General features: G+C 38.4%; 1 protein-coding gene across 1 annotated transcript; it reads right to left on the bottom strand.

The window, feature by feature from the left end:
• Positions 1-880: 880 nt before the first annotated feature.
• On the bottom strand, positions 881-3,158 carry MRLN (myoregulin). Its single transcript, XM_081104608.1, has 2 exons — positions 3,043-3,158; positions 881-1,091 (listed from the first exon to the last, which is right to left on the bottom strand). The coding sequence occupies exons 1-2, from the start codon at positions 3,119-3,121 to the stop codon at positions 931-933; spliced, it is 240 nt and encodes a 79-aa protein (XP_080960734.1). The 5' UTR covers positions 3,122-3,158; the 3' UTR covers positions 881-930.
• Positions 3,159-13,241: the final 10,083 nt, after the last annotated feature.

Genomic DNA, 13,241 nt, shown 5'->3' with positions numbered 1-13,241 from the left:
TTAAATGACATACTGCCACCTACACACAGATGAAATGTGTTTAAAATATGTAAAAATTACTGGTATATCCTATGAAAAGATTATTGTATATTAAACTTTGTGTGTTAAAAATAGAACCATATAGCTGAGGCCGGTTTGGCTCAGTGAGTGGAGCGTCGGCTTGCGGACTGGGGGGTCCCAGGTTCGGTTCCGGTCGGGGGCATGTGCCTGGGTTGCGGGCACCTCCCCGGTGGGAGATGTGCAGGAGGCAGCTGACCGATGTTTCTCTCTCGTCGATGTTTCTGGCTCTCTGTCTCTCTCCCTTCCTCTCTGTAGGGGATCAGTGAAATGTGTTTAAAAAAAAAAAAATAGAACCATATAAAATGTCACATAGGCATGCAGCCTTAAAAAATCAACTTCAGCCCTGACTGGTTTGGCTCAGTGGATAGAGCGTCGGCCTGTGGACTGAAAGGTCCCAGGTTCGATTCCAGTCAAGGGCATGTACCTTGGTTGCGGGCGCATCCCCGGTGGGGGGTGTGCAGGAGGTGGCTGATCGATGTTTCTCTCTCATCGATGTTTCTGGCTCTCTGTCTCTCTCCCTTCCTCTCTGTAAAAAATAAATAAAATATATTAAAAAAAATCAACTTCATCCATAATTACACCCACAAATTTTAGTCAATTTACCACATAACAATTGTGTTAAAAATCAGAAAGTCTTATGACTCAGTAGTGTAGATTTTGGAAGGAAAAATTCCACTTTAATTTATGGGAATGCTTTATAAATCGTAAAGTACTAAACAATACTAACTGTGTTTTCATTTTACTATCATCCTGTTGGCTTCTAGAAGAACTGGAGATGTCATCAAATTAAAATCACTCAACACATTAAACTACAAATTTTTATTCACAGGAATTCAATATGAAATTTACTTATAAAGGGAAGTCAACTTTTTAAGAAGTTACAACAACATAAATAATAGACATTAAGTCAACAAAGATAACAAACAAAATTTTTAGAATTGTTCCCACAATTTCATCTTCCAGATTTGTGGGGGTAGTAGTAGAAATTAATATCCAGTTTTTAGATGTCATATCCAGAATGATCCTGCTTCCTAGAGGAAAAAAGAGAGAGGTAGCCTCAAATGAACACATTTATAATTCTGATTTTTTTAAAAACTAAGTCTAATATTTGCACTGTAAAAAAATAGTGATGAGGAATCACCTTTTAGGCAAGACTGGGCGTATTTGTAACCACCCAAAGAACTAAAATGTTTTACTCCTTAATGAATTAAAATATTTTTCATGCACTCATTTTGGCTACTTTATGTCATAATCATAGATTTTTCTATATCCCAAACTTGCCTCTCTTTCTCAAAGAAACAGCTCAACCACTTTGTAACATATATAAATGTCTAATCCCTCCTATATACATAAAACTAATATTGTATGTCAACTATAATTGAAAAGTAAATGTTTAAAAAAGAAACTAGCCCAGCCCGTGTGGCTCAGTAGTTGAGCATGGACCTATGAACCAGGAGGTCACAGTTTGATTCCCAGTCAGAGCATATGCCTGGGTTGCAGGCTCAATCCCAGTGAAAGGTGTGCAGGAGGCAGCCAATCAATGATTATCTCTCATCATTGAAGTTTCTATCTCTCTCTCCCTCTCCCTTCCTCTCTGAAATCAATAAAAATATATTTAATTTTTAAAAAGAAACTAAACAGCTCAAGGAACTATCAAAATAACTTCTTTTTTATGTTATCAGTATTTATAAAGTCTTATCTGCTAAGTCATTTACATTATTTTACAATGGTATCGGTGAAACTGTCATTCTTCCAACCCATAATATAGTAGGTATTACCAGGAAATGAAAATTTGAAAACATGGAAAAAGGCAGGTAAAAACATTTCTTTTTAGTTAAAAAAAAATGAAACACCAAGCTCTGGCCAGTGTTGCTCAGTAGTTGGACCATCAGATGAGAACCAAAGGGTCTCAGTTTCAATTCCCAAAAGTATGTACCTGAGTTGCAGGTTCTACCTCTACCATGGGTAGGGTGCAGTCAGGGCATGTGCGGGAAGCAGCCTATCAATTGTCTCTTTCACATTGATGTCTTTCTCTCTCTCTGTCTCTCTCTCTTTCATCCTCCCTCCCTCCCTTCCACTCTCTCTAGACAATCAATGGAAAAAATATCCTCAGGTGAGGATTAACAAAATAAAAAATCAAACAACACAAGGTCTTTTTCATTATCTTGATTTTTTTCCCCTCAAGATCCTCTGACTCATATTCTGGTCATTTAATATGATATCAATCACTTAATTTCCTCCACATTTCAGTGTTAATCAAACAGTTTAAAAATAGCTGGAATTTTAAAAAGTATAATAGAATTTGTAAAAGTGTTAATTTGTGGTCGGGTTAACATACTGTTGGAGCATTTCACCAAATGTCAGTCAGGTAGGGAGGTTAGGGTTAAGGTTAGGGTTAGGGTTAGGGTTACAGTTAACTCCTTTTTCAGGAATGCAAGGTCAAATAAGGAATTTTCAGATGCTTACATCAAAGTTTCTTATAGACACTCAACTTGAAATGAACATCAGTACTCTTAAAAAGTGGCAAGTTTGGGTTAGTGCTATTTTCACTCAAAAACAAAAATGCAGGTTGAGTTTTAAGAGAGGAGAAAAAGAGGGGAAGGTAGATGAGATTTATGGAGGTGTCATTATCTCCCACTTTTAGCAATCTTGATTAATTTCTGTAATAAATAGCCTCATTCCTAAAGGAAGAAATAATGTGCCTCAAATTACTCAGCAATGACTACTAGCAAAGTGAACATCTAGAATTTCCCCCACATTCAACACTTTGCCTATGCTACAGAAACAAGGGGCAAGAATAACACACGGGCTTGCAAAGTGGCTTTCTCTCCTATAAACTCCGCCGCCAGATTGTTTCCTTTGTTTGTGCCCTGAAGGGTACCTTCAATTTCCTCCAACAACAGCAGGAGAGGGACTCAAATAGGAAGTGAGGGCAAGATGAAACAACTGGTAAAGACTGAAAAGTAGAAATCCATTTCTCACCTGACTCAGTCCCAGGTTGTGGCAGATAACACGGCTCTTTGGTTTCCTCTCTGCCTGCTCTTGCTAGAACAAAGTGCATTCAGCGCAGGTGGTCTCTTAGCAACCTTGGATCCTGGGTCAAAGCACATTAAAAGGTTTTATTGGATCGTGAGCTAGTGTATGAAGCTGAGGGGCGGGGAGCCTGCATAGAGAAACTCTAAAATTACTCTCAGAGAAGTCAGGAAGATGTTGAAGGGTGGACTTTTGAAAATATGGCCCTTTAATTTCATTGTATCACACAATTGTGTAGCTAAAAACTGCACCTTTAACAGAAGAGTTAAATTGAATTCTAGGATTTTCCTGGCAGGGCAAACATTCACGATACTTTTTAAAACAACAATTCTTCCGGAGGTGTGGGGTGGAGAGAATGGGAGAAATGTTGTATAGTGTACATACTTGTAACTAGTAGATAAATACATCCTCAAGACCTAATACATAGCACAGTGATTATAGACAAAACAAAACAAAAAAAAATACAGCACTATTATGAACATTAAACCTTTTAAGAGACTTGATTTAGTTATTCCCAACTCTAGAAGAAATGATAATTACGTGATCCAACAGAGATGTTGGATAATGCTTGTATGGCAATTATATTACAATATAAATGTATCAAGTACAATGTTGCATGTTAAATATAACTCAATAAAAAAATTCCTAAAATTATTTAAAATATTTTTGCTTCAATATCTACCATGACAACAAACTTCTTTGCCTACGTTACAGAACATAACTCAGGAAATTGTCTGCTATAAATTCTATAAGTTTTAAGATTTTTTATGGGTAAATTAGAAAGGGGAGGAGTGAATTTACTACAAAAAACCAGGCCATGAAATTCAGTCACAAATGGAAGATTTTTTTGTCTAATAAAATGATTATTATATGAAATAATAGAAGCACAGCTTAGAAAATTGTTAAAACATTTAAAGATGATTAAAACCAATATCTATGACCCCCCAGCACAATCTTAGGTATGTACCCTGAAGAAATGTATGTCTATCCATACCAGGAAACATATCCAAACATTATTTATAATATCTTCACCCCAAATGCTCATTAGTAGATGATAGATAGATTCATATAATGGATTTTTTTTTTAAACAATAATGAGCTACAGCTACATACAAAAACAGAGTTGCTTTTTAAAGCATAAGTTGAAAATTTTTAAAAGCTGGCCTAAAATAAAATACACAGTGTTAAGTATAATCATGTAAAGCAGAAAAACAGAATTAAAAGTGCATGGTTTCAGAAACAAAATAAGAGAACAAACTGATGGTTTCCAGAGGGGAGAGGTACAGGGAGATAGGCAGAAAAGGAGAAGGCGATTTAAAAGTACAAACTTCCGCCCTGGCTGGTTTGGCTCAGTGGAAAGAGCGTCAGCATGTGGACTGAAGGGTCCCGGGTTTGATTCCGGTCAAGGGCATGTACCTTGGTTGCGGGCACATCCCCAGTGGGGGGTGTGCAGGAGGCAGCTTATCGATGTTTCTCTCTGATCGATGTCTCAAACTCTCTATCCCTCTCTCCCTTCTTCTCTGTAAAAAAAAAAAAAAATCAATAAAATATATTAAAAAAAATAAAAGTACAAACTTCCAATTATAAAATAAGTCATGGGAACATAATGTATAAGGAATATAGTCATTAATATTCTAATCACTATGTACAGTGACAGGTGTTACTAGATTTATTGTGATGATTATTCTGTAAGGTACATAAAGGTTGACTCACATCTGAAGCTAATACAATAGTATATGTGAATTATAATGAAAACTTTTTAAATTAAAAAAAAAATGCAGTTAAGTGCTGCTTATATGGGTGGCAACAGTGTAGTGGCAAATTTGTCCAGAAAAGTAAGGCATTGGCTACCACAAATTCAGGATGGTGATGGTAAGTGAAGGGAAAGGCAAAGATGGGGACTTCCAGCAATGGTTCATTTCTTGTCCTGGGTGTGGTTACATTGGCAATCACTTTTTACCTACTTATTCAACTCTAAATAAAAGTTTTATTTTCTGTATGTATGTGAGACTTCACAATAGAAATATTTAAAAAAATAAAATAGAAATAACCTACAAATGTGAATGGTGGTCATAACAGTCAAGTTTGGGCGGAATGACTGTGATTTTTTTTTTTTCTGTTTTTGCTTTTTTCATTTCTCATATTTTTCATTTAAAATAATGTTGCTTAGCTCTGGTCAGTGTGCTCAACGGTTAAGAGTGTGGGCCTGTGCATCAAAGGGTGGCAGGTTGGATTCCCCATCAAGGGTAGTATGTGGGTTTTGGGTTCGCTCCCCACTCCTGGTCTGGGTGCATGGGGAGGGCAACCAGTCAATGTGTCTCTCTCATCTCTCTCTCTCTCTTTTCCCTCCCTCCCTTCCACTCTATCTGAAAAGCAATGGAAAAAAATATCCTCAGGTGAGGATTAACAACAAAATAATAAATAAAACAATGTTGCTTATATAACTTTAGAAAACTAAAGAAATTAATCTCCTTTCTTCCTTATATATTTAAAAGTAATATAACCTGATTTTATTTTTGTCAAACCAGTCATTTAACACATGACGATATCCTGGTCTTCTGTAATAAATGCACTCTTTTGCTAAACAACATGTTCTTGTCTCATTCAAAATACTCATGAGAAACAGGAATGTGTTTGATTCCTGTTTGGTTCTTCTCCATGATGTCAGATCTGTTTATAGATCTAAATCATTGGAAGGACACAAATTAGTATCATCACAAGTTCACAAACACACTCAGATTCTACTGTGGGTCAAGTGAAGAGGATCTCAGTACGTCGATTTACATTGGCTAGAAGCTTATTAACCAAGTGTTTCTTCTCTGAGATTGCAGGGACATTCTTCTGGGAGAAAACTATTTAACAGCAGCATATTTTAGGGAAAAATTTTGTTATTGAATAAAACATACACCAAAAATATAAATAAATTTCAAACAAGTGAAGTATCCTAGAACATATATAGTGTGACTAGCTCAAGACCTCGGTCTTATCTTGAATCACAGTATTTAAAAATTACAGTTAAAATATAATATCACCTCCAATTTCTAATATAAGACATTGTAGGTTGTTTTGGGCCAGATATATTTCATAATTTCAGATGATTGCAAATAATTTCCCTTCCCATTTGTATGCCTTTACCTACCTTTTTTCTCTCCTATTTCCAGAAGATACTGGGAATACATTTATTATTTTATAGAATGTTGTACTGAAAATAAAATGAGTACTCTCTTATCTAGTTTTTAAAACTTATCTTTATTTTTTCTTTTGATTCCATCAAGATTCCAAATAATCTAATTCAAATTGAACTGTTCATTGTTTATTGAATGGTTGAACAGTGGTATCCCACAAAGTAAGTTAGACAGAGAGTAGCGGCAACCTTTGGTCTCTGTGAGTTAAACTTCATTGTATTCTCTGTTCTTCACCCTGACATCAGCTTGTAGGGTCTTGATTAAAACCTTTACAATCATATTTTCATATAAAATAGGGTTTCTAAAATCAACTCTGACTCCTGAAACCATAAGAAGAATGTGTTGGGGCCCAGCCTGCATGGCTCAGAGGTTAAGCATCTACCTATGAACCAGGAGGTCATGGTTCTATTCCTGGTCAGGGCATATGCCCTGGTTGCAGGCTCAATCCCCAGTCAGGGGTGTGCAGGAGGCAGCTGATCAATGATTCCCTCTCATCACTGACGTTTCTATCTTTCTCTTCCTCTCTAATATATATATATTTTCTTTCTTTCTTTCTTTCTTTCTTTCTTTCTTTCTTTCTTTCTTTCTTTCTTTCCTTCCTTCCTTCCTTCCTTCCTTCCTTCCTTTCTTTCTTTCTTTCTTTCTTTCTTTCTTTCTTTCTTTCAAGAAGAAGAGTGTGTTAGTTAAATGGCTAGGTCCCCCGGCAAAAACAAAACAATGCAAAACAACAATCTCATCTATTATATAAAACTAGAGGCCCAGTGCACCAATTCGTGCACAGGTAGGGTCCAGGAGAGAGGCCGCGGGCAGTTGGCCGGTGGCCCTGCCCCCAATCGGGGTGTTGGGGGCTGATTGGAGGTGGGGCTGGCCAGGGGGAGAGGTTGTGGGAGGGCTCCAGGGCGTGCCCCCTAGTGGTCAGTGCATGTCATAGCAAGTGGTTGAGTGGCCTTAGCATATCATTAGCATATTATGCTTTGATTGGTTGAATGGACAACCGGACACTTAGCATATTAGGCTTTTATTATATAGCATTATTCCTACTAATTATTGCCACTAAGACAGTGGTTCTCAACCTTCTGGCCCTTTAAATACAGTTCCTCATGTTGTGACCCAACCAAAAAATTATTTTCGTTGCTACTTCATAACTGTAATGTTGCTACTGTTATGAATCATAATGTAAATATTTGATATGCAGGATGGTCTTAGGCGACCCCTGTGAAAGGGCCATTCAACCGCGAAAGGGGTCGCAACCCACAGGTTGAGAACCACTGCACTAAGACATTACCCCTTTCTCAAATTCTCTTCTATTATTCCCCATATTAAGTGTGGATTCTTGGTCAAGACAAAGAACAGAACATACTTTGTGAAGTCTTTTTCACTAAAAGAAAAACACTTTTCATTGGATTCAAGTTTATAATCTTAAACATGAGTCACATTTCAAAAATATTTTCCTTTTTGACAAAAATGTGCTTATCCTACTTGTTTCCATTAATATCTAATAGTCAAGATAATATTGACAGAAGTTCCCCAGAGACATATGTTTAAAAAAATGACACATAATTGAAATCTGTCCATCTTTGCTTAACAGGTCCCTTAAGTATAATAATGACTCTTTGTTGAGGCCATGTGCCAGGCCATGCTATGCTCTATCAGGACATGGAGCAGCCACCCAGGCTACTCATTATTCAAGTTGGAGCCTGGATACTACTAACTTCTCCAGTCCCCAGATGCCACCCTCTTTCAACTACACGGACTTATTAATGTTTTCCAATTAAAAGTCCCGTTTGAAAAGATCTGTATTCCAATGGAAACCGACTGTACTGAAATGGAAATATTCACATGTAATTATTAATGGCCACTCTCTTTCTTTGATCTTGGCTCTTTGCAAAAGTGAACCACTGGTTGAACAGTGGGGTGGACAGTCTTGCAGTTACTCTTTGGGCCTGATGACCCTGGTTTTGCCAGAATATCTTTACAACAGCTGTTGTCAGATTATTCACGTCAAAACAATCTGTTCTTTGTAAATGGAACATCCACAAACCACCACTAGCAACCAGGGTAGCTGAAAGTACAGTTTTTCTTTTTAATCTATTTTTCACCAGCTTTTACTACCTGTGATTTCATTCTTGTTTATTAATTAGTTCATTACCTTCCCACTGATCAACTTATAACTGACAAGTTTCTCCCCTTGACCTCCTTATCATTAGCTGGACAGAGAAATAACAAGAATGCTTTTAGGACATGGTGGTTGAGAGATGGGTCTGGAATTAGATGGATAGGGCTTGACTCAGATCTGCCACTTGCCATGAGACCTTGGACAAGTTACATTAACTCTTCGTGCCTCAACATGTCTATAAAATGGGGTGATAATAACAGTACCTACTTCTTAGGGTAGTGTGAGAATTAAATAAGATAATAGTGGTGCCTAACACATAAACACTGAATAAGAGATGGTGACTATTATTCATTGTCATTTAGCACATTACCTTGTAGATGGTACCCTTTGAATGAATCATCCTTTTCAGGTACTTTTAAGCACCTAAACATGCAAAATTATCAAACACCTACTTATCCTTTGAAACCCAATGTTACCTCCTCTGTGATCCATTCTAACTTCCTCAGGTAGAATTTATTGCTCACTTGTCTGTAGCATTTTGTAGCTCATGATACTGTATTGTGGTTGCTTGCATGTACCACCCCATAGGTAGTTGCTGTCTTCCTCCTAGGAAGTGGTGAGGGCCTTACCCATCCTGGACCCCAGTACCCCATAATAACTGCATGGAAAGTAGAAGCTTTCTTGGAAAACTGGAAGTGCACGTTGTTCAAATTATCATTACAGCAAGAAAAACACATATAAGAGTGAGAAAAAGTAGGTTTACAGCTGTTAATATGCAAAACAGAGTTTATTCTTGTATTGTTATTTCTTATTGTATAGTTTGTCATTATTATTAGTTATTATTTCATATCCTTACTTATTATTTATTTTTTATATAATGATGGCTGGTAATTCAACCTACTTTAGCCCACCCCTGTATATTAAGTCTACTTTTCCCAGCAAATATTTTAAAAATAAAATCTCAAAGTTGGGTGTTTTCAATTTGTCTCCATATGGGAAAGGTCTCTTTCCCATAAAAGTTATATTCAATAAAGTATCCTTTAGAAACTTTGGAATCATATGGTAATTATGTCTTGTTGATGTTTTCACTTCTGTGGGGTTTTTTTCTTCTTCTTCTTGTAATTAGGAAACCAAGTCAAGCTGTTGGAAGGCAACAAAAATTTGGCACTGGCCCTATGGGTTTTAGGATACGAGTGTCCTGTTGGGATGGCTACCGTTTCTATGGTATAATGAAGATTTGTCCCCCTAAGACTCCTGAAATGGGTGCTGTGTGGCAAGGCAGGAGACATGAACTCCTGAAATTCGAGTCATTCGGAACTTAAATGAAAAGTTGGGCCTTTTTAACAGTAAATGGATTTTGTTTGTTCTGTAAATTTCTAAAATTTGAGTTCAAGTTGCATTTTCTGAACTAATTAAGCTTCATTTGATTCTCCCAAAGCTGAGTTATGTGAGAAAGGAAGTGTACATCTGAAAAATTAATTCATCAATCATATGTGCCTTGCATGAGAGAAAGCTTGAATGAGAATCATAATAAATGGCATGTGGTTTTCTACTTAAATGATTGCAGGCATGATTATTGTACCTTGTTTCCTAATTAAAATAGGACTTCAAGGAAATTTTTCTCTTTCCAGCTAAAAATAAAACCAACAGTGGTGAAGGGTCTGAAATATTACAGAAATGTTGGCACTGGAAAAGACATGTGAAATTCTGTAAACTTCTCATGTGACAAATGAGAAGTACGAGGTCACAGTTACTTTCCTTCAGAGCTACTAACATAACTGCCTCAGCAATTTTTCAAAATTTCTGATAAATTGGATTCTGTGTTTCATGAGATGTAACTATTTTGAGATAGTCTACCTTCATCACCTCCCAACTTCTTTGACTCAGGCCAAGGTGAGACCAAAGAGTCCAGAATAAAGATGGTCACAAGTGAAAACTAGAGAACTTGGCTGGGCAGACTCACTAGGCACAGAACTTGACACATTGGACTTCAACTGAAAACAACTTGGGCTTTGTCACACATGGTCGGTGGAGTGGGGAGCGAGCAAAGGTCTTAGGGCCAGATGGAACTGGTTTTAGGTCCTGGTTCTGGCTGGTATTAGCTGTGTAGCCTTGGACCAGGCATTTAACCCCACCAGCTACCCCATCTGGAGAACAGAGATAATGCCTGTCTTCCAGCGGGTTGAAAGGATTTTATTCATAACTACAGTTAAGAAGGGCCTACACATACTTTGACTCTAATCTCATAAAACCTTGTGAGGTGAGTTATTAACACTCCTATTTCCAGAGAGATTAGGTAATAAGATCACACACCAGGGATAACCAGGGATTTGAATGGAGGTCTGTTTGGCTCTAAAGCCTTAGCCTCTGCAGTATCTCAAGACTGGAAAAAGGTAATACAAGAGCCCAGCATGCCTGACACGGGATAAAATAGTGGTTGGTATGAAGAAGCAGCAGAATCAGAAAGATGGCAGCTCAAGTACAGTTCAGAGAGGTGAGTGATCAGGTGGACAAGAGGAAAACCTGGTACTCGAGACGGACAGGGGGCCCCACACCTGGGTGGAAGCCCTCTACTTCTTTTCTCTTCAACTGCACCTCCCATGCCTTCTTTCTATGCCAACACCTATCCAGTCTGGGCCTTTCTGAGCCATCTACAACCATGTCTCCAATGTTTTAAGTAACTATTTTAACCCTAAAATGAACTATTTTTCTACACATGAACAAACATCTCCTCTCAACCATCCACTACCAAGACTCTGAAGGCTGAGATTTCCCGCTCCCACATTCCTGCCCCAACAGGAGATTGGACATTGCCCCTAAGAAGACATAAATTATTCAGCTACAGGCACTTAACATTAAGAAATATTCTAGAACCAAAAGAATCAAAATGTTTTCAAACTTCTCCCTGCCAAGTTCCCCAACCTTCTCCATGAATGACAGCTGTAGTGGACTCTTGCAAGGTCAGTGAGCTGCCCAGGCCCTGGCTGGGCCCCTGTCCCCCCAGGCTTCAGCAGGAAGCCCCAACACAGCAGTGCCATCCAAGCCCCATCCTCTGTGGAATGAGAAGTGGGAAGGGGCGGGGGGGGGGGGGTGTTTGTTTTTTGTCTTCAGGATTCATACATCCAAACAAGTGTCATCACAGGTTTGGGGTTGGTGAGTGGAGGACAGAAGAGAATCTCTGGACCTGTTTGAGTTCTAAAAAGCATTTGCCAAAATCTCTTAAGCTATCTTCTTGGCCAGCAACACACACTCCTCTGCATAAACGCATTGGTAGTGATTTCTTATTCATGGAGGTACAGGCGTGATATCTGACGCTAGCTAAATGTTCGTTGGAGTCCAATTTAGCTGAGAGGATAGATGACTAGGTTGGGGAACCCAATTTCCAGTTAATGAAAGTCTGTGACTTTTTTTTAGGCAGAGTTATTTTTCCAGCATTTAGCATAGAACTCGGAACAAAATAGGTGCTCAATTTAAAACAATGTGGGGTGGGGAGGATAAGGTATGACTTTAAGGTGCCTTTTTTCTGTGCCTTACAAGCTCATTACTTAGGAGGTGAGCCCAAGTAAATCACTGAGTCGTTTTCCAAGAATGTACAGCCTTCCAAGGGGAAGTCTGAGCAAAAATGTTCGTTTCTGGTAAATAAGTTTTGGGTGGGAAGGCCCCTGTGGAATACTGACACTATCCTGTCCGTACTCCTCATGTATCATGGAACAAGCTCACTCTGATTTGTATCATGAAATGTTTTCTATCGTCTACAGTTAGAGCTTATTGGCCCATTGCTAAGTTAGCATCGTGTTTTGCACACTGTAGGAATTAAATAAAAGATTGCGGAAGGAAAGCTTATAGAGGAAAACAAAAACTCCCCTTATCTCCTGAGTTACAGGGTGACACTTGGGCAAGTGGGTATTCCCTGAGACAACCCTCCTTTCTGTCTCATCCAGACTTAGAATCAAATCTAGCAAGGTGGCCAGCCAGTCCTTTGTAACCATAACCAAGAGACAAATTTTAGAATGCTGATTAGAGTTGAGCAGGTAAGTTTATCAAACAATAGCTTATGCTTTGAAATTGTTGTGCAAGGTTACCCATCATCGCTGATCTTAGCTGTAGCCTAATGTTCTGAACTGCTAATCATACACCACCCTTTGAGGCTCCCGTCCTCAGCATTCACACAGCCTACACCATCCTAAAGATGAAGTTACTAAAAGCAGTAAAAGCTAATTATTGTCTCTACTAGAGTCCTGGTGCACGAAAATCGTGCACAGATAGGGTCCCTAGGCCTAGCCAGTGATCAGGGCTGATCTGTGGGGCAACTGGCAGGGCGATCGGTGGGTGGGAGGAGCCCTCCACTGGCACTCGCCTTGGCTGGCCTAGGGCCTTTGGGCTGGGCTTAGCTCCTGTGTTGAGCGTATGCCCCCTGGTGGTCAGTGCGCGTCATAGTGACTGGTGGTTCTGCTGTTCAGTCAATTTGCATATTAGGCTTTTATTATATAGGATAGCTTAGATTAATGTGTCCCATCAAATACCACATGGAAGGTTCTAGGTTTAAATTTGAAACAAATGAGATGGCTGAGAAAATTCAGGTCATGGATTTATTGGGGTGACCACTTCATAAGTCATATAAATGTCTAGTCATGGGGTTGCACATCTGAAATTAATATAATACTGTATATCAACTGTAAATTTAAAAAGAATAAAAAATTTAATTGAAAAAAGAAGAATCAGAAAAAATTCAAATGGGGGATTTCCTAAATAATGTTACCATACTTGGCCACTTACTTTCATTATGAGTAAACCCCACTACTCTGTAAAACAGGTGAGGACTGTTTTACAAACAAGGAAATGAGGCT

The sequence above is a fragment of the Myotis nattereri genome (genome assembly GCF_964212035.1).
Source record: "Myotis nattereri genome assembly, chromosome: 13".
Lineage (NCBI taxonomy): Eukaryota > Metazoa > Chordata > Mammalia > Chiroptera > Vespertilionidae > Myotis > Myotis nattereri.
This window is presented reverse-complemented; position numbering and strand designations above follow the sequence as displayed.